General features: G+C 34.7%; 1 protein-coding gene across 1 annotated transcript in view; it reads right to left on the bottom strand.

Moving 5' to 3' along the window:
• Positions 1-390: 390 nt before the first annotated feature.
• rgs17 (regulator of G protein signaling 17) overlaps positions 391-23,388 on the bottom strand; it is a 30,034-nt gene continuing 7,036 nt past the window's right edge. The window contains exons 3-6 of the mRNA XM_007256078.4: positions 12,748-12,878; positions 5,145-5,219; positions 3,797-4,028; positions 391-2,886 (exon numbers count right to left, since the gene is read on the bottom strand). Of these exons, the coding sequence (XP_007256140.1) occupies positions 2,701-2,886; positions 3,797-4,028; positions 5,145-5,219; positions 12,748-12,878 (624 nt within the window). The 3' untranslated portion in view covers positions 391-2,700. The remainder of the gene's footprint in view (positions 2,887-3,796; positions 4,029-5,144; positions 5,220-12,747; positions 12,879-23,388) is intronic.

The raw sequence follows: 23,388 nt of genomic DNA on the forward strand, positions 1-23,388 counted from the left end.
TTCCGGTTAAATCTGATTCTATTTTTTTATGAGGTTTTTACACTTGATGCAATTTGTTTGGGCAGGTGTGAACACAAAACTATTGCGCCAAGACCTGCGAGAGGAGGTTTCAGTTCTGACCTCAATTTGACCCAACTATCAGATATCCTCTGTCTGACAGTTTTAGCTAAACTCCTAGTGCATTGCCTTAATAATAATTACTGTTAAACTGCACAGAAATGTGCTCTAGTTCAGAACACATGACCTTATTCCTTAACAAGTTAATGAGTTTACAAACCTGTCAACTGATTAAGACCAGAGCAAACCAACTACAGGTGTGAAAACGCCCTTAATGAAAGCCAAACCACATACATTTTGTAGATGATCAATACAACTCAACTACACGCCCCCTTCATCTCCAGCAGTGTGTGTTTTATTAAAAAAACAAAATTTATATTAGCAAGTTTAGTGTAAATGTGTACATTTCCCTTATTGTAGAGAACCTACTATGTCTATTTGAGGATCAGCCAGCCATTCATTCATTGTTCATTTTTTTAGGATAATGAATGGAAAACAGAACCTCTCCTAATGTACTCATATCCAGGAAACACATGCAGGTTGTTATTCAGTAAGACGTATAAGGGAATGAAGGGTAATATGCTTCTGTCTTTGCACTGGCTGATGCTGATGTGTAAATCCACTAATGCTTAATCAGTGATTTTAAAAACGGCATCTGTGCAACCCCAGTGGAGCGACAAAGGTCTTCTTTCTAGTATCGTACATTTATAGAATGGCACTTTAAGCAGTTTTCCAAGCACCAAAAAGAAATCCAACAGTGAAAGAACCTGACCACCACTGAAAATAGGCTCATTCATTAGCAAAGCATTTCAAGGAAAGTTAAATCTTGAAATTCTTGCTGAAAGGTGGCGATCAGACAGATCATGACAAATCAATGTCATTCACCCACTCGGAGTTACTGAGACAAGTACAGAGACGAGAATGTGGTTATACCGAGAAGTAATTTACATACTGGTTTATCATGCACTGGCCGCTGTAACAGCAAACAACTTGTCATCACGTCAACAGCAAAACACTCACGCTTGAATCGAACAAAACTGAGCTGAAAATGCTACCACCTTCAAGGACATGTTTTATAATTATACTTAAATTTTATGTTTTTTTAAAAAGGACTGCAAAATTTGTATTTGTATTTCTGTAATGTTTTTTCTTATTCTGACTGTATACTGTGATGTCTTCAATACGCAAACGCTTAAATGCATGCTAGAGGGATGCAAACTGCACTGCACTGGCGGCCTCTTTAGAAACACCATTATACCATTATCAAAACAGACAACAGTCTGCTTTTCTGCCTTTCCTTTCGTCAGGAAATCCTACGTTTAAAAAGCTTCGTGAGCTTAATACTGACTGACTGATGACTGTCTACCCATGGAACCTACATACACCATCAGCCAAACAACACAGGCTATCAGTTCACACACAAAAAAGACCTTTATACCAAAACCAGAAGTGTGTTTTTATTCACATCACCTCTGGGAAAATGTGTCATTGTGCAGTGCCTGAAAAAAGACGTAATAAGTCGTTATTTCAAATACAGTGTCGCCTTTACAAACAAGGCAGTGTTCACAACCTTTGTTTAAGACTTTTAAAAAAAAAACAAAAAAGGCATTTCAATGTAAATGACAGTTCTAATTCTCTCAAGTACCTCTGAGATGTTGTTGATTTATTTTCAAGCAAAACTCTTAATCCAGCAATGTTTACAACCAATGACATACAGTACCTGTGCTTCTCTCAGTGAGGAGTGTGGACTGGGAGGGCCTGGGAGGACTGTGTTTGTTGGTCAGCGTCAGCAGCTTCTGTGCCCTTATTCATTATCGAGGCATTGTGATTTTTGCAGAGGAAAAGTAATGTTCGTGATTCGTTTAGCTGCCCAACCACAACACTAGCCCTTACGTTTCCCAGTGAAAGAGTTGTTGAGACGGACAAGAGAGAGCGTTTGAGAGAGAGAGAGAGAGAGAGAGAGAGAGAGAGAGAGACTGGACGGGTGACGGCTTAATACTTCCGAAGAGAACAGAAGAGAAAACAATTGGCAAAATGAAATTTCCCTTAGCTTACGAGAGCTTTAAAGGCTCTCTCCCTACGACAGCATAAAAAACATTTCTTATTCAAAAGCCATTGTAGTCCTGCCAGGGTGTAAATGTCAAGCTTGAATAAATTCCATAACCTTGTATCATGCAAAGTCAGATGTTATCTCGCTTAACGGTAAACGCGTATCCAATCACAAAAGAATCATCATTATTCAGCCGCCCTCAAAACACGAGGCAAAAATGTGAGAGTGAGAGAAGGACAGGCGCCGGACAGACAGAGCGAGAGACCAGAGAGCCAGAGAAAGAGAGAGAGAGGCAGAAAAAGATACAGAAAGAGAGAAAACTGAGACAGAAGAAGACTGTATGAGAGAGACAGAGAAAGACAGAAGTAAAGATCAAGAAAGTAGGGCTCCGACGACTTTCCGTACACGATTCTCTTCGTCACAGTTGCCTGAGCAGCTTATATTGGCACTTAAACAGGAAGTGAACTTCAGGGTCACTACTGGACGATCAGAATTGCTTAACTACTCGCTCTATGAAAAGGAAATATCACACCTTTCAATAGTGGCACCTTAGGGCTTTTTTTTTATCATGTTTGTTTTTTTGGCTGGAACCTTTAGGTGTCTAAGCAGGCTCTCTTTCTTTCCAGGAGTTCCCTGTAAACTGATGAGTTGAGGAATCGGGGGAAGGAGTCTCTGTGCATGAGGGTGTAGATCTGCAGCTGCGCGTCCTCGTACATCAGACTGCTAGGCTCTGCCAGGCTCAGGTTGATACCCTCCCTCACCCGGGAATCCAAACTGACCTAGAGCACAAAAAAAGAACAGCGTGAGCACCTAGCGTACATCCATCAAACTGTTTTCTCTATAGTTTTTTAACTTACAAGAGCCCTTATTCTTAGGCTCACTTCTTGATTTATGAGAAAAAAGAACATAGAATTAATGTTTTTCAATATTTCTTTAACCCTTAATTAAACAGAATGTTTCTGACTGATATGTAAGTGTAATCTGATTGGTCTGTACTCTTGCTTCATTCAAAACATCTACAGTGGAAATACTCTTAATAATTAAACACTCTTAATAAACAACTCATCAACTCATTTAAAATGGGCAGTAGGGGTGGGCAATTTGGCCCTAAAATAATATCATGATATTTTGTGGCAGTTTTACGATAACGATACTCTTGGCAATTTGACAAATATATATATATATATATATATATATATATATATATATGTATATATATATATATACATATATATATATAATATATATATATATATATATATACACACATATATATATATATATATATATATATATATGTGTATATATATATTGCACCCTGAAAGCCAAATATGGGCATAATAAAATCCCACCAATTTCAAAATCATGACTCAACTTCAGTGGTCTATTTTGAGGAGCTAAACACATCATTTCCACCTTTTACTCTATACTCTGGCGTACATTCTCTTGCATGCTGAGAATTCTCACAAGCTGCCAGTACTCTTTCCCACCTTTCCATATCAGTTTCTCACCTATTTCTAATACCCCTATATAGAGTGTATCTACCTATATCTTCAAATTTGCGTCAATTTGTATTTCCCCCCCATTCTTCACAGATATATCCATCATATCAAGCAATATTGTTTAAGAAGCAATGCTTAAATATAAGAGAAAGCCTATAAAACTGAACTGAAAAGTGCAGAATCTTACCTCTTTTGGGGACAGGATAGAGACATAATCCTCATAAATGATCCTAGCTTTCTCTTCTATAGTTGACGGGCTTGTCTCCTTCTTTAGATCCTCGCAGGCTATCCAAAACATCAGGTTCTCCTCACTGTACTCAGACTGCAGGAACTCCTTAAAAATTTCCCTGCCTTCTGTGGAACGCATCATCATCTCAAAGCTCCGTGCCCAGGCTACAACTTCATCCAGTGTGGGATGCCTTTAAACCAACAAAGAAACACAAAGAGAACAAGAGCAAAAGGATTTCAATAAATAAAGTGAATTTAATGTGATTCTGGAAACATTTTGACAAAAATATTAACTAATTTATATTTGATAAACTCTGTAAGAACAGCCTGGTGTACAATCATATGCAAAAAGCATTATTTAAGGGGACGACTTGGAAATTCCCAAACATGTACAAATTGTTGGAAGGTTACTCAGTGTGAGATTAGCAAAGAAATGAACAATATCTTACCATGCAGTTAACCACCCCCTTCTGAGTAACTGGCTTCAACAAAAAAAAAAATAGGAGTGGGGTATATATAATATATGTTAAAAAAGACAAAGACACCTCACAAGTGTCAACTAACAGCTGCACTAAATAAAACCTATAAAACGCCAGTTTCAGCATCAACAGTGAAAAGGAGACTTCAGGATGCTGGACTTCATGGCATAATTGCCAAGAAAAGCTATACCTCACACTGGCCAATAAAAAGGAAAAACGGGCCAATGAAAAAAGACATTGGACATTGTTGGACACAAGATTGAAAAAAAGTTGTTATGGATCAAACCAAACGTTTTGTGAGTTGCAGGAACAATAAAAACATGCAAGACCAATGCTTAATACCATCTGTCAAGCATGGCGGAGGCAGCGCGATGGTCTGATGCTTTGGAAGTGGTAAAATAGGAGATTTACATAAAGGGACCTAAAATCAATATTATGTGCTTTTTAGGTGTAATATTTTGTTAACTCACAGTGATTCCAAACTTTTGAGCGATAGTGTGAGTCATAGTACACATTATATATCATAACATTTGCCTGGGAGTAGTAAAAAAAATTCAGTACATTTAGTATAAGGTTTTTTAATGATATCTATGTCTTATATCTATATATGAGTATTTATTATAAATATAAGGTCTCAAAAGTACACTCTTTATCAATAACAGATAATCAATAACATAATCATGATAATGATACAAGATGATTATATTGCACAAGTCTATACGAAATGCTAAAAATGGATCAGCTCCCTAAATCAAAAATAACATCTGTAGGAGAGCTAGAAAAGAAGTATGAAGTGGAAAATTTACAGTGAGGCCACTGATTACTCACTGCTCTTCTGTCACTTCTATGCTGTCCATTTTTGTACATGTTTGCCGTTCTGGACGCTCCCTCCTCTCTTCATTCCTAGAGCAGAAGAGGGAGAGAGTGGGGAGGGGAGTCAGAGCAAGTAAGTTATGAGAAGAACAGCAGTCTAACAATCAGATCCCAGTGAGCAAACTGCTTGTTCTGGTCATCTTCTTGTCCTTCATCATTACTCACAGGACACTGCTCACAGGACGCTGCTGGATGTATAGTAATGAGTATTATCAGTCCAACAGAGATACTGAGGTGTTTAAAACTCCAGCTGAGAGTAACCCACCCCCCAAATAATACCTGCTGGTATGTGATGTTCTTGTGGGGACTGTGTATAATAAAAAATTAAGAGCAATTCCAAGCAAATGATTTTAATGCAAAGATCAGGTTCAATTACACCCCAACATTCAAGATGACGAAGAAAACCATGCTTCACCATATTTCTTAGTTTACAAAAAAGTAACTGCCATTAAAAATTATTTTCTTTTCTCTAAAACTGTCAATAATCCAAATAATGGCTCATGGTAGGCAAGCAAGAGTTTCCACATTCAAATTTTACCCTCAAAAGAGCAGATTTTTTTATTTCTCTGCAATATACTGTATATTATATTGCCATTATTGACATTACTGACATTACTAAAATACAGCTTAAATTGTTTTTCAGCAAAATAAAACAAACAAATGAGGAATAAAAATGCTAATGTTTGTGTAGTTCATGCTTTGTTTTCTTCCTTTTAAGATAAAGGTCGGCCTCTGGCTACACAAAGATTCATACCACTCTACTCCTCTAACAAAGAGGTGGCCAGAGTTCAAGAGCTGAATCATCACAATAAACAGTACTACAGGAACTCTGGAAATTCTGCTAATGGCCGGAAGAGCAGCAGGAGAAATGCTGTGTCTTTAACAAGCAAAGAATTATACCGGAGGGGTTCTGGTTCTGAAGTGAATTCAAGGGCATTTTCACATACATACATATTTGCTCTGGTGGTCAGCTAACAGGTTTTCACATAGGGAAAATATAAGTGCACCAAAATGAGTCACAACAAACCACCTGAGAATGAGTGCATTTACAAGCACTGAAACATCTGTTCAAATCAGATTACTGCAGTTATCTGATTATTCATGTAGCCAGCCATGTAAACAGCCCATGTAAAGAGGCAGAAAATGAAGGTTGATAAAAATGAAAATAAACGTTTTTGGTTGCAAAGCAAATATCTGATTATTGCCTCACTCATTATCTGATTACCTAACAAACATGTTGATCAGACCACTTGCAAACTTCAGTGTTCTGCATCAGTCAGATTATGAAGTGCATGTAAACGCACTGAATGTTCTTTCATCTCATTGGTCTAACTGTCTGGAGCAGCAAGAAAGTAAATGTAGGAAGAAGGTCCTGTGTTCTGGACTTGATCAATGACAGAGACTGAATTCACTCATAGCTGTAGTAATTATTTGGGTTATACCCCGGGTCAAACTACACATGCATGGTTGGCACAGTTGTATAGTTGTCTTTTTATCATTTAACGTGTAGCTGTTTTGGTCCACATTGGAGTATGTATTCACTAAATTCAATCTGAATTGCATTAAAGGGTAAAAATGAACTAGAGTTTAATTTAACTGAACTAAAAACTGAAGGTGTAAAAATGCTCTAAAATCCTGAAAAAATTTAAAATGTACAGATTTACTGAGGCTTGTGGGAAAATTGTTAATTTAATTAACAAAAACTATGATGCAAATTAATTAAAGAATTTAAAATAAATTAAAGAATTTATTTTTATGACGAAAATGTCATTTTCCAGTGGTCGGAATATAGCTGCTCCACACAGCGTCCTTATGACCAGAGGAACAGCGCTGTTCCCTCTGAGCCCCTCATGCAGACCCTCTGCAACACAGCTGAGGAACACAGCGTGCTGGCATAGCTCTCACACTTCTTGGAATAAAAATGATTCATGGGATAATTTTAGTTGTGCTACTTTAAAAAACAAAACTCAATGCAAAATATGTGGAATAAAAATCAGCAGAAAACCTTATGCAAACCTTATGAGGCATACGTCTCACTACCAATACATTTATAAAGGTAACGTTATTATACTTTCAGATTTGTGGAGAAAGGTTGTGAATGTAACCTAGCTCTGTTATCTAACTAGTGGGTTTGATTAGTTTGAGTATATATAAAAGGTTATTTAATATCTAAAAGAGATCTGTGCCACCATTGATTAGTGGGTGTTTTGGTTATATTGGCCACAAATGGCTCTTTTACTCAAGCTGCGAGACACAATTTATTTAGCCTTCACTGCGTTCTACATACTATTAGTTTAAGGGGTTATAAACCGTCTTAATCCACTTTACGTGCAAGTTAATATTAACTCCAGCACAAACAAGTAACAAATTAATAAACATATGGGAGATCCAACACCTGTTTCTGTCAAAAAAAGGTATACTTCTCTCGTGTCTCTGTTAATACAGAGCTGGTTTGGGTTTTAAAGGGTTTAGCTTGGTTGTATTGTATTTTAATGTTAGCATAATTAAAATGCAATAAAACTTTTATTAAAAACATTTTAATTTTTTTTTTATAAAAACATTTTGTTTAACTAAAACTTTGACTAAAACAAGACTAAAATGTTTGTTTTCATTAATAAACCTAAAAAATATGACTTACATGTGACTAAAAATATTATATATTGTAGTCAAAAGATTAAGACTAACACTGAATCAAAATTACCTAAATACAAAACAGAAATAAAATACTAGAAAATTAGGAATTTTAGAAAATAATTAGACTACCCCAAAATATTTTTTTTTCAGGTTTTACACTTTTACAATTTACTATTTACTCATTTAGCCTCAAATAACCAAGAATTTTAACTGATAAATGCTTCACTGACCCTTCCTGGTTCATGACCACCACAGTGAAGGCTGTGTGTGAGTGTGCTTACTAGTATTTTCTGATGGCAGAGGTCAAATTCCATGTGTTTAACACAAATCATCAATTAAGTGATCTTTGGCTTTACATTACAATTTATACAAAAACATAAACCAAACCCCAATTCCTTAACTAACTCAAATACTGGGTTGATCATTCCCAAAGCCATTCATGACTTTTCCTAGTGGTGAATCTATTTTGGGCACATATACGAGTGAACATCCCTTCCAATTCAAAGTCTCTATTGTGCGAGTATAATTGAGCTTGCTAGCCACAGGGTCTACACATGCTTAGAGGACTCTAAATATATAAAGTGTTCCACACAGCTGTTTTGCATGTGATGTGCGGACAGAAATAGCAGATAAATACAGAGTATAATGGGAACTGATCGCAGAAATCCTGTTTAACCAACACAGGCTTTTCCCTCCTTCCCTGTGTTCATACGAGGGTTATTAATATTTCCCCACAAGCTCCACAGCTGCACTGTGCCCCCTCCAATCTGCATTTGATTAAAGTGCAAATGATCTCAAGTAGCCAACACTTAGATTGAACAAGCATAACATTATGACCATCTCCTTGTTTCTACACCCATAATCTATTTTTTCAGATTCACGCAGGATATAGGAGCGTTTTGTAGTTCTATAATTACAGGCTGCACTCCTGTATCTGTTTATATGCATATCTTATTATCCCCTCTTCACACTATTGATTACCAGGACCCGACATGATCACCCAAGTGCAGATATTATTCACACTAAGAAAAGTAAGTACAGATTTGTACTTAAAAGAGTACAAAGCTTGTCACTGGGGTTGTACCTTATATTGAGGTACAAAAAAGTACCTTTCAGTGAAAGTACTTTTTGTACACATGTTTTATGCCAGTAAAGATCATAAAGATTATAAACATTATCATCAACTGAATATGGCTCAAAAACTTGATGATCCAAAATTGTCTGGCTTTCAAATAAAAAATGTGCAATTAAAATATTTATATTGTTTATTAGTGCAGTGATACAGAATACTGAATTTACCCTTTGGCTGGTTAAATGGTACAAATTTGTACTTATTGCTGTTAGAAATTACTTTGTACTTCAGAGGGAACAAATCTGACCCTGTAAAGACCAATACTGTACCTTTGAGGGTACAGTTATGAAAAGTGTACCTTTGAGTACAAAAAAGTACTCAAATTGTACCTCTGTTTTTTAGAGTGTTTGGAATGGTGGTGGTGTGTCAGTGTGTGCTGTATTGGTACAAGTGGATCAGACACAGCAGTGCTGCTGGAGTTTTTGAACACTGTGTCCACTCCCTGTCCTCCACTCTAACACAAACTCCTACTTAGGAATTTCTACTCAGCTTGTAGATATAAAGTCAGAGATAGAAGCTCTGAATCTGTTGCTGCACAGTTTGTGTTTTCTATCCTCTAGTCTTTCATCAGTGGACACATGAAGCTGCAGGCAGGACGCTGTTGGTGGACTATTCTCAGTTAAGCAGAGATACTGGGATGTTTAAAAACTCCAGCAGCGCTGCGGTGTTTGATCCACTCATACCAACACAACATATACTAATACACCACCACCACCACGTCACTCAGTGTCACTGCAGTACTGACAATGACCGACCACTCAAAAAAACTGTATAGCTGTATGGATATAATGATTCCCGATATCCATATAGGGAAGTAAGGATGCTTGAATTTCACTCTCCCAGCTGGCCACCAACATCAATAGATGGTAATTTCAGGTTAAATGTTGGTCATGGCGTCAGATGACAAAATATTTATTTACGTCAGGATCACGGCTAATACTGTTTTGTGTCTGCAGGGCTGGGATCAATAAAGTATCTGTCTGTCTGTCTGTCAACCTAGACAGATGTCAACTGTCAGATGTTCATTGCTATCTTGGAAGTGAATTGTCAATAGGTGCATCCCCAATGGTGTGTCCCAATTCAGGGGCTGCATCCTTGGGGGACCATATTTGAAAGCAGATTGTGTTACAGTGGTATGACTAGGCTGTCCCATTTGAAGGCTCCTTCGTATGCAGCTGAAAAATGCAGCCCAATTTACCATAATAACAAAGGATCCACTTTTAAAGTAAGTTTTGGACTGAAATCAGTTAAATATTTTACAAAACAAAAGTTAAACATTTTAAAAGGCTAGTGAATATAGCCTGAAGCAAATCATTATGTTCTTAACTTAAAGGTAAGGCAGCAATAGCCTATTTATACAGATTAATACAGTACACACAGCATATGTATGCTCATAAAGTACCAACTACTGATGTTTTTAAATGAAATAAGTTTTCTGTATGCAGTGTACAGCAGCCTGCACTAAAATGTTTGTATACACGTAGTGTGTTTTGCTGCATTACTACCAAACATCTGATATTGTGACAATGTGTAAATACCATCAACTAACAACACGTTCAGTCATTTGTGAAACCTCTTTGAAAGAATACATTTAATAAGTTTACTTGTTTAACCCTCTGTATTGATTCCTTTTGTCATGAACTGTGGTTATATACAACTCTTCAGCCATGAAAACGATGCCTACAGCTCATGGAGAAAGTCTTAATCTAAGTGGACAGGTGAAGTGCAAAGCTACTGGCCATGAAATTAGGGTGATAATTTTTTGCTTGGACAGAGCCCAGGGTGTTGCTGCATGTGGCACAGTCCCAGGATTTACAAGGTGTAAATAGGATTCTGGACGGATTTGCACTTGGCCCTGCACTGTTTGCTTTACAACGTTCTTGTGTTTGGCAAAAATATAAAATGTGCTGCTGTTGGAAACAATACAGAGACTTGAGATCCGTTCCCAAAATAAAGTTTTTCCAAACACACTCCCACTATTATTTTGGATATAGAACATGATGGTGCCTCAAATAAGAGCTAAATATTTTAGTTTTAGTTCTACACAATTCAAATCATTTCATATTTATCACAAAGTAACACATGCTAGCTGCTATTTTTATTATTTATTTTTTTACACATTTGTCTTCGCAAGATTAGGGGTTTAAATTGATTTTGCTCTGCACAGTACAGACAAGAAAGCTTTTCTTGTCCAAATAGTGCATGAGCAGTTTAAAACACTGGCATTTTAAGCTGGTGTGTGACCGGCTTTATCCCCATGTTCATTGGGTGGTCACTTTCAACCTTTCTGGAAATTATTCTAGGTTAGGGGCTCATAATCATAAAGCTTCTCAGAGTAGCACAGCTCTGTTCCTGTCTTAGAGATTTATCTGTTTGGTCATCCTCTGCGCTTTAATCAATGGCCAGTTTTCCACCACAGGACGACTTCTTTCTGGATATTTTTGGTGAGTGGAATGTTCCAAACTTATTTAATGTATATACATATTTAAGTCAGATGTTCAGACATTTTTTTTTTAGAATTTCAAACACCTATTAGACAAAATGAAACCCTGATTTTTAGACACTTTGTCCATTGCAATGTTTTGTTGCACATAACAGTAATTAAGATGTTGTCTATGTGAACAGACCATGAACAAGCCAATGAAAAAAAATTACAAGCTAATAAAAAAAAAACAGTAACTCAGACATTAAGGCAGGTCTAGAGCCAAAGGATTACTTTTACACTTTTAGTTTTTTTATATTTTATTGTTTAAGGATGGTTGTTGAAACAAAAAGGTCAATGTCAAATATAAAATATAAATGTTAAGCACAGGCGTTTAATGAAATGGACAAATATTTAAGTTAACTGGATTACATATTTACATAGATTTTATTATAGAATATTACAGTCAAGGATTATTTCCAAGTATTATCTACCCTGAGAAGCAAATACACAAAATACTAAAGCAAAAAAATAAGATATATTTATAGCCCCCTCCCCCCATAAAATCAAGAGTATTAAAAAAGAATTGATCTGATTCTGTTTTTTTTTGCATTCAGCAACAAGTGTATTAGTGAGGTCAGAATGCAGGAAGATGACCACCCCACCACATCCCTAATCATTGGCTGCACCATCATTCCAGAGAACTCAGTTCTCTCCACTGCTTCACAGCTCAGTGCTCAATAGTCCATGTCTGTCTGGCATTAGACATGGTGCCAATAGGTTTATGTGTATTTATTACAGAGTTCTACCTATTGAATTTGCAACTAGGCAAGCTGTTAGTGTGCATTTACACTCATCTAAAGCATCCATTAGAAGAGATGTCCACTAACATTTGGACAGATAAGAGTGTATAAGCATCTTATAATTATGACTTTATAATATTTGCTGTATATGTGCAAATAATGCTTGAACACTGAAGTCTGCAGTATGATTTATTTAGTTGCCATATTGTAAGCAAGGTTATATATTGTGATGGTTTAAATAAAAAACAAAACATCTAAATAAAACAATGTATTTACTATGCAATCAAAACAGTGGGATCTAATCACATCTGTCTAGCGGATAAGGTTTAAACATAACACAAAATAAACCACTGTCTGACACCAATCTTTATATGTAAATTAATAAGTAAGAACTGATACTGTTCTTTAAAATACAGTATTACAAACCAAAATATTATGATATGATTTACTATAAATAGTTTCTTACACTATTAATTGGGTCAAACAACTGACATAATTTTTTCGTAAAAATGAAATGCCATTTACAATTCTACTTTTTTCAAACATATGCAGGAGGATGTGACCTACCAGAGGCATTTGCAGCACCCACACCAGCAGAGACAGCAGGTGTTTGGCCTTGGATGCCCAGGGGCCTGCGGGGGTCCTTCAATGTGTGCCTGCTGCCGTTTCCTCATTTCAACTCCGCTCACACTCTGAGGCTAAACAAAAAGAAGTGAATCTGAAGTTAAATTGGTCAGAAGTAATGAATTGTATTTAACAAAATAATGTAGTAAAAATATATCATTATAAGATGAAGCTTCTGACAAGTGCAGCAAAATATTGGATAAAATATACTGCAACATTATTTTTTTACCAGATTTCACCAGAATTTAGATAAATAATCCAACAATTCATAATTATAATAATACACTCTGACTAATCTATTCATGATTAGTCAAATAAATTTAGTAAAATAAATGATGTTTGATAGACAATTTGCCTCTGGTAGAAATTTCCTCAAAAATAGAATAGTGTGGATTTTGTATTTTTATATGAAGCTGCAAAAACAGCATATAAGTTTAATTTAAATGTTTTACATAAACTATTGTGACTACTATAAAATCGATTAATCAATTTTAAGTTATTTTGAGACGTGAGTGCCTGTTTAAAAAGCAACAGAAGTTGTTAATTTGTTGGAGTTCATTTGTATCATTTCTAACATATTTAGAGTGTTTTTTACTCACTTTTTTTCTCTCTCACAATGTTAAACCTTTACAGCTTCAAAAACATGTATTATGCAAATTAGGAGATGACGTAATTTAGCGACTTCTAGGAGATATTAGTAGGGGAAAAAATTGATTTAAATCGAAAATCTGATTTTTTTTTATTTATTTTTTTTTTTTGCCCAGCTCTAGTTACTACTGTGCATGCCAATATTGTGATGACAATGCTGAAACGATATATTCTGCAGCCATACAACTGACAATCTTTTCTTACAAATATATCAGTAAATACGTGTTAAAATGAGAAACAGAGTCTTTAAAAGTGTGATTACATCCAAAAAAGCACACAGTATAATATTTAGACAAAGACAAACTGGTAGAATCTGCAGGAATGTGTACACACAAAGCCTTCAAACTCTACTTATACAGACTTCCAAATAGTTTTGTAGTACTCGAGTTCTTGAGACCATAATGAGTAGTCTCTTTGGGAAAAAGACTGCCACATACACTGAAACATATAATTATACATTATGCATTATACAGAAACAGATAGTCAAGTCTGTTTCTTCCAACATGCCAAAACTGTGTACTGCAACACATCTACACTAAGGTGCCCATAAAACATAGTACGTTTAGTACAAACAAAAAATAGTACAAACACACACTTCACGCTGTGAATATGCACAACACCGGTTTTCACGTCACAGCAAAAAGAAAAAAAAAATCTGTTGTAGAGAACTGAGAACTTAATATTTTGTTAAAAAATACATGTTGATTTGCTTAATGGGTAATAACAGTATTGATGAGCTTGTACAGGCAAATAACACTATATTGCAGCAGCAAACGCAAATGGAGGCTCTACGCAGCGGCAATCATTTGTGACTGACGTCAGTATTATAACTTGAAAATATTAATCCATTAGCTGTTCCAGCACAGAAACTGGAAACTGAATCCAGGCTTGTTCATTTCTCCTTCATGAGGGTAAGTAGTTCTCAAGCACATGTTTGAACAGATCATATGCACAATGAAAACAGGGGTTAAAACTGTCTGTTTAGTTTGTATTTTACATAATTAGACGATACCTTTTTACTGTTTACATTCATTTGTGTTCTAGTTATATTTTCCTGTCATTAGTTGCTTTTAAAATTGTGCTATACAAGTGTGTAAAAGATTTTTTTTTTCATCATTCCTAATTACCATTCACAATTTCCAAACACAGAAAAATAAATGCAAGGTTGGTCAGTCCTTCTTATTTGTGGAATTCTTGACTATTCTTTCTCGCCCAAAAACTTTTAGTTCTTTGGGATTTTCTTGCACACACTGATTTTCCATATTCATACTTGTTTATGTGACCCAACAAAGTAGAACATCTTCTTTGTGTGCATGAATTACTCAGATTTTACAAAATTTAAGGAGTCACATTCATAAAATTACGATTTATAAATCTTTGAAACAACTGGGACTGTGTTGTTAGCCTTCACAAACAAGTTAAGTTGTAAGATATTGGTAAAATTGATCTAAAAGCTCAAATCTTTTGGAGTGACTCAACTTATTATTGTTCCTCTTTTCACTATATAACTGTACAAAACAATAACAACAAACTAATCTTGCTTAAAATGTTAATCTTCAATCTTAAACATCATGCCTTGTGAAAGTCATTTTATCTTCAGCCTAGTCAAATATAAACTGACATACCACATGTCATGGGAAAATAACTAGTATTGTGTTTTCTGATTTTTTAACATCTCAAACTTTGATCATTCATGTCACCATACCATGAGCATGCTGGCCAGTCTTCAACCTCACTGACAAGATAACACCTCACAACTTATACAGGTGTGGGCATGCCTAAGCAAATTCGAGCCAAGTCTGCGTCAGATGATACAATGCATATATTAGCGTGCAACTGTAATCATATGTGACAATCTGCAGTGAAACACCAGAACTAGAACTTCCTCTGCAGACTATTTCCATTTGACGCTGTAAGTTCCTCTGTGAAGTAGGAAGGCTTTTACATCTTTCTGTTGGTCAGAGTTGTCGTGACCTAACATACGCACAAATGCTAAATTGTTTTAGGCATCTAATTACTCAATATATTCTTTAATATACTCAATATATATGTACTCACTTTACTCAAATATCAAAAATAAGAGCGATTTTGCCTGATAAAACCCCATATATGATTTGAACAGAAGCAGACAAACATGACTACAGTAAAAAAATTAACAAAAATTTTAATATTTAAAAAAATAGTTCTCCTTTGCTAGTCTGACGAACAAAATTTAGTTGCAAATTTCTCCTAGATGCCCTTGGCCAGCGTGTGGTTTATGGGTGGGAATCACAGGGCTTCCCCTCTAATGATATTATCACCATACATTGCACACAATAACAATATTACAATTATGTCATTTAGCGATACTCGATATATCACATCTGTGTTACTGAAAATGATAATAAAATATTAATAATAAGCATATACCAGGAATATTATTCACCATAGGTTTACTCTTTTTTTATTTGACGCAGCACCACAATGCGTTTCAGTCATTCGTTGGGCGAGGATGAGGCAGATTACCACTGAAGTTGACAGTAAACATTGACAGCCCTAGTAAAAATGGGTTATGTGGTGTACGTGCAAAGTTTGGACGTTGTCTGGTAATTACCCACATCACATCTGCAACATAGGCAACCAAATTCTAATGTCAATACTATGTGTTAATAAACACATTATTTTTATCTGGCTGCTGGTCTGCTGTGGCTGTATCTGTCAAATTGAAGTTGCATTTTTAATAAGCTGTACTTAAAAAGCTACGCTAAAAAAGGTGAAGGCAATTCATTACTGTTATATTTTCATTATATTGACTTATATTGACAGTTTAGCAAATGCTATAATTGCTATAAGGTGCTTTCAAACAAGAAGCAAAAGGCGTCTCAAAAATTACAAACTATCTTTAAAAGAAATCAGGCATATCTATATTTGTCTGGGCAAAAAAGAACACAGAGATGGTGAGTAAAGGGGGAGAAATACACAAGCAGTATGCAAATAGATGATGGCAGGAGCCAATCAGAAAGGTGTATATTTCATTCATCAAAGCTGCACTGTCCAAACATAGGTCATACAAGTTCATCACCTGGAAGTGCAATCATTATCCATTTCATCAGCTCCACTGAGGATTTAGTAGCATATTGTAGTTCTATAATTACAGACTGTAGTCCTTCTGTTCCTCTGCATTTTTATTATAATCCTTGTTTCACACTGTTCCACAGGACCCCAGAGGACCACCAAAGAGCAGGGATTATTCGGGTGGTGAGTCATTTTTACTATTGCACTGACCCGAGTGAAACAGGCATGGTGGTGGTGTGTTAGTGTGTGTTGTGCTAGTATAAGTGGATCAGACACTAACACACCACCACAATGTCAGTGTCACTGCAGTGCTGATAATGACCCATCACCCAAATAATAATAGCTGCAATGTGGTGGTCTATTCTGTGGGGTCCTGAGCATTAAAGAACAGGTTAAAAGGATGATAATAATAAAATGTGCAGAGAAACAGATATAGGACTGTAATTACAGAACTACACTGTCATCTATGCTCAGCTGGGCTGAAAAATAATAATAGTAAGTGTAGAAACAAAGAGGTGGTCATAATGTTCTTCATGATCAGTGTATATTATTCTAATCGGCTGCCTGCAAGTAAAATGTCCAAAAATGGAAATGATTCTCTTCATACCTAACACTTAAAAAGTTCTATAATACACAACAGCAGCCGAGCCAAGAGTTAATTAACTTCAGTATTATCAGAAGAGATCAGACTGCACATTTCTTTAATTATCCAGGGATTCCTAGAAGAGAGTATTTTTTTATTTCATTTAGGTGGTGGAGGAATGTAAATCATTTCCTTTAGACTAGTATTTAGGTCACAGATCTTTATGATCATCTTATGAGAGCCTGATTATTACTTTTTACAGATTATAATTAACAATGCAAGACAATTTTCTATTATTTTAGCTAAATCTGTGCAAAAGTGATAAAACATGGAAGCCAATGTTTTTATACAGAAACAAACAGTACTTCAACAATAATCTAAACTTTTAATTTTGTAAAATTAAATATTAATTGTAATCATATAACCTGATCATTTTAGAAGATTACTTACTGAACAGTCTAAAATAGGCCTGAATCGTAAGTCAAAAAATATAAAAGAACATACTTTTAAAAATAATTTTATTTAAAAGTTAGAAAAAAGGAAGAAACATCAATTAATCTTAACTATTTCATTTCTTACGTATTTATATTTATTTTTTAATTTATAATTTATAATATTTATAATTTTATGTGAAATAATCAGATTAATAATGCGACCAAGAGTGAGGTTCACTTGCTGCTCAATAACATAAGTCAAACTAATTTCACAGTATTACTAAATACTCTAATAATCTAAAATTTCAATGTTAGAGCACAATGGCCTTGTTCTTATAAGCATATTTCATATTTACAGTTTAAATGAACGCACTAAATATTCTGTACTTTAGGTTTTTTGTTACATTATATTCATTTTATGGTACAATATTTATTTTGATACATTATTATTATTATTATTTGTACAAAATCAGTGTCAGATTTTGAAGCTGTAATATTTTTACTAAATAAATCTTTAACATTAATTTTAATGCAGTAGTATATCTTTGAAGTTAATAAAATATTTCTCAGTGTTTTGTCATATCACCATGAATATCATTATCACAGAAAATAATGATATTATTTTAGTGCCATACCACCCACCCCTACTTCTGAATTAAAAAGACACAGCAGCATTATCTGCTTAGCCAGATAAACTCACCCACAAAATACAGTTTCTAAAATATTTAGAGTAGAGTACAATACCTACTTACCTGAAAACTCATGTTTTCGTCTATATAAAACACAACATTCCTCATACTGATCCGAGAGCTTTAGCTAGTGTGCAGTTTAGAGAACATGGTTGGGAGTGGATGAAGACTTTCAGTGATGTTATGAACAAGACATGCAAAACATGGCCAGTAACAGTTAGGCTGTGGAAAACATGCAAATGCAAACGCACTCTCTAACTATTGCAGGACATATGCAAATTGGAAGGCTCTCTATGTTTTTAGGAAAACATGAAAACGTAAAGGTAGTTTTACTCGGGTGCATTTTTAGTAGGGCTGCAAAATGTATCGTTTTAGTATTGTCATCATAGTGATAGCATCCTGCAATATGTGCAATGTCACAGAGGGCAAATTAACTCATTCACATAATGCTATTTTTTTTTCATTCAAATAATTTCTCATTTTCCATTTTTCCCATTCTTTGATACACTGAGTGCATAATTAAAATCAAAACATGATGAATCACTAACTTGTGCTGAAATCTAGTGACAAATACTATATTTTGTAGGGCTATATATTAGACTATACATTCAGCCAGTTACTGACACTGGTGGCTTTCACACTTACCATGTTTGGTCCGGACTTTTGGACTTTTTAGTTTGGTATGAACCAAAGCAGCACCCGGACCAAAGGACCAGAGTTTGATCCAACCAAAATAAAAAAGGTGTTTTCGGTCCGAATCTACAGAACCAATGGCCGGTTTTGTCTAGATGGATTAGACTTTCAGTCTCAAACAAACCAGTATAAAAAAAAAGAACTGGTGTTGTGCCAAAATCTGACTACCCTTTGCCTGCAGGCGTGTCACACAGCAGGATGAACACAAACACTTAGACTGGGAATTTACTGTAACAGTAGATTATCCCTTATATATAAACAGAAATAAAATATTTTACATGTGGTGGGGGGCATGTGTAGGCAAAGCGTAGTCGGATTCTGACAGAGAGCTAGATTCGTCACAACACCTTGCAAAGCAACTTGCTGAACTCATAACTAACATTTTAAGACACACTATTTCACTGGTAGAAGCTACAATAGAGGAAATGAATGCTACAAAATTGGTAAAATAATTGTGCTAAAAAAGTTTTCAGATTCATTATGCGTGTTACTAAAAAAGAATATTTGCAAAAGCCACATAAAAATTTACCTCTTGGTTTGAATATATATATGCACCTGTGCAGGTGTCACTGGTAGAAATTTGCACTCATTTGTGGCAATATACACAAACGCTCATTATATGGACAAAAGTATTGGAAAATTAGCTATTTGCGGAAAAATATAAAAAAACCAACACAATAATAATAAATAAAAATAGAAAATGGTAACACTTCCCAGGAATGTTTCCCAGGAAACATGCATAACATGTTATAAATAATGTATATGAAAGTATGTGTCAAGATTGAAGCAATCAAATAGAATCTGCCTTTGGTAGATAAGTTCTGAAAAAAAATCGTTTTGGATAAGACAAAACGTGGCATGAATTGTGTACGAAACCATTTTGTAATATATTGTGCAGCCATACACTAATGTTGTATGACACTGTGAATATGACCTCATATGATGATTTATAATGTGTTATACACATTTGAAAAAGAAATCAGAGATCTGTATGTTATGATTTTTGGTTCTAATGCAAAAAGTACCAAACATGTTATTGTGCATTACAACACTACATACAATGTTCTTATGAACAGATATTATGAAACCAGTCTTCATAAAGTCATATGTCGCTGTTAGTACTTATTAGCTATTACACAAGCTAATGAGAGTTAAACGGTATTGTGTATTTCATAAAATACAAATGCATTTGTAATGCATTAACAGGGTTCATAGGGAGTGTTACTAAAATGTCTTATTCTTTATTACACATTGCATTGCTATAGTGTGTGTGTGACCTGGTTCTAACCCTAATTTCCTTTTTTCTCCTTCTCTCCCACTGTAAGAAGCTGTCTGTGCTCCTGTGCACATTACCGTACACATTCCAGAGGATCAAGTGATGCATAGCACAGCCATGGCTGACCGCACAGACAACGAGCACCTTACTACTGCACACACACACACACGTGCGCACACACACACACACAGGACTGGAAAAGTCCATTCCTCATCTTTTCTTAACAAGGAATAACTGCATCAGTGCTTCAGTAAAGTGCTGAAATCACACTGTGATCATTCCTGCTGTCAGCAAGCCTAAAGAACACCTGGCCCAGCCTCAGGAGAGGAACAGAGACGGACACTTATTACAAGCCAGTTTGTTTGGAGGAAACTGTACTAGTCAACTAGACTTTAATCATTTTACTTTGGATATTTTATTAATCATGTTTTCATTATATATCGTTATTCTTATTATTTACATGCTCAGTTGCATGCTTAGTTACTTTTATTATTTTATTAATTATTTTTGTTATCACTTCAGTAATTTTAGTTTATTTACTTTTGTGTTTTTTATTGTGCTTTTTATTTTGGACGTTTTATTTAAAATAAACTTTTATCATTTTTGTTTAGTTGATGTATAACTTCATATTTTCACATTTTTCATCTCAATTCTGTAAAAATGAAAATCTAAAAAAAATCCTATTTTTTATATTTTATACTTTTTCCACCATATATTATTTTTGATTGCTTTATTTATTTATTTTGTATTCATTTACCTTAGTTGATTTTAGTTTAAACTAATATTTGTAAATGCCCAGAAACATTGGAAATGAACTTAAGAGATACAATAGAGGCGGATTGATTTCATTGTTTGATTAGCATCACTGTAAATAAAGTCATGTTGTGTTCTCTGAAGGCCTGCCAGTAATAGCCATAATATTACACAATTTAGATTTCACTTTAATTAAATGATTTAAACAAATAAAAAGGTATTTTTACTTTTTAAAGGAACAGTACAACGGCTAGAAAATATCATTACACCTCCAGCCAACAGAGTTCAACATTGTAGATCATTTGATCATTTACAAGAGCAAACATGCCACAAAGATATTCTAGGGAATCTATGCAAAAACACATTGTTGATTTATCAGCATGTAAATAAATGTGTGTTTTCCAGTGACGTGGGGAACGGTGGCAGGATCCTGATTGACTGTTAGCCCCAAAACATGCAAATATGAGGAAGTCTACGCGGGTGTGTGAGCGTGCGTACATGCACTATACACACTAAGAAAAGTAAGTACAGATTTGTACTTAAAAGAGTACAAAGCTTGTCGCTGGGGCTGTACCTTATATTGAGGTACAAAAAAGTACCTTTCAGTGAAAGTCCTTTTTTGTACCCATGGTTTTTGTGCCAGTAAAGATTATAAAGATTATAAACATTATCATCAACTAAATTTGGCTCAAAAACTTGATGATCCAAAATTGTCTGTCTTTCAAATAAAAAAATGTGCAATTTAAATATATATTGTTTATTAGTGCAGTGATACAGAATACTGAATGTACCCTTTGGCTGGCTAAATGGTACAAATTTGTACTTATTGCTGTTAGAAATTACTTTGTACTTCAGAGGGAACAAATCTGACCCTGTAAAGACCAGTATTGTACCTTTGAAGGTACAATTATAAAGAGTGTACCTTTAAGTACAAAAAAGTACTCACATCGTACCTCTATTTTTTAGAGTGTAGAGCTCAGTTATAGATATACAACCTGACTGCGCCGTCACAAACTCATACTGTCAGCTACTGGGTATCTGCAGTACATATGTAACAGATATACTCACTGTCTGAGCTGAACAATAAAGCCTATTTCAGGTTCTAATATGGAAATAAAGTTACATTAATCCCTCAGTTTCAGAAGGAAGTAAAAAAGAAAAAGAAAAAAATGCTAGTGTGTAAAAGTCTACTTCACACGGACACTAAACCGAAAAAAAAAACATTTTATATTTATAAATATTATTAACATTTACATTACTATTATGATTATATTTTTAGGCCATATTTTACTACCTGATTATTACATAACATTGAACAAAAAAACATTTGCACAACTCCACTCTAACACCTACTATATACTCACCTATATAATAAAACAGCACATTAAAACTTTGTTTCTATTTGTTATTAATCTGTATTTATATGTAATGTTTCTCTTTATGTTTCTATATTTTGCTATTTTTTAATCTTTACATAGTCCTATTTTTTATCATTTTATAAGTTTGCTCATTTTCAGTACATCTCTTTCTCAATCTCTCTCTCACTCTCTCTCTTTCTCTCTATATATATTTATCTGTGTGTGTGCGTGCGCATGCTATGTATTATACTTTAATGGGGATTTCAGTATTCTGTATTTCATAGGTAACTAATACTATACATATTTCACATTGCAGTGTACCGAGTTATTGATTGATCTTTAAGGTGTTGTAAAAGTTGTCTACAAGTTTTACCAGCTAGACAAGATTCCCAATTCTTAACATTTAAAAACTAATATTTTAATGTTTTTGTTAATCAGTTCCTCACTTCTATATTGTGTATATATATGTCACAAAATTAAAATGTGTCAAAAAAGCATTTTTTGAGCAATTTAATTAAAGAAAAACTGAAAAAAGTGTTTTTTTTTCCTAGAACTTTATTGTAAAAAGTGTTGGAATCTCTGTAGTGCTAGTCTAGCCACTGATCTACAGACTATTACACACTACCAAGCTAGTGTTAACATCTCCTAATAAAAGCACCAGATGTATGGGGAAAGGGTGTTGTTTTCACTGTTTTGTTCCAAGAAACAAACAGAGGTTAGTGAATATGGAAAGGGTGTTAATACCTCACAGAATAATACTGAATATTTAGGCCTGTGAAGCACTTCAAACCAGAGGACCACTAGAGAGATTTAAAAGCAGTATGACTGGAAATTCTATCTTTATTCAGCATAATGTGTAGAATTAAAAAAAAAACTTTCAGCAATAATAAAGAAGACAAACTAATAAAAAGTAAAAAGATGGCTAAAAGGCTAGTTAAACTACCTGGCTTTCACTTTTATTTATTTAACTGGATGTTCTTTAAATCTGATGAGTTATTTCAGATGTCTAGTTACATATTTGTGATACGATACTAGGCTTCCTAACATTAGCATAACCTGGTTTCCTTCTGCAATTGACAAGCATGTTTAAGGCATT

The sequence above is a fragment of the Astyanax mexicanus genome, chromosome 7, assembly GCF_023375975.1.
Source record: "Astyanax mexicanus isolate ESR-SI-001 chromosome 7, AstMex3_surface, whole genome shotgun sequence".
Lineage (NCBI taxonomy): Eukaryota > Metazoa > Chordata > Actinopteri > Characiformes > Acestrorhamphidae > Astyanax > Astyanax mexicanus.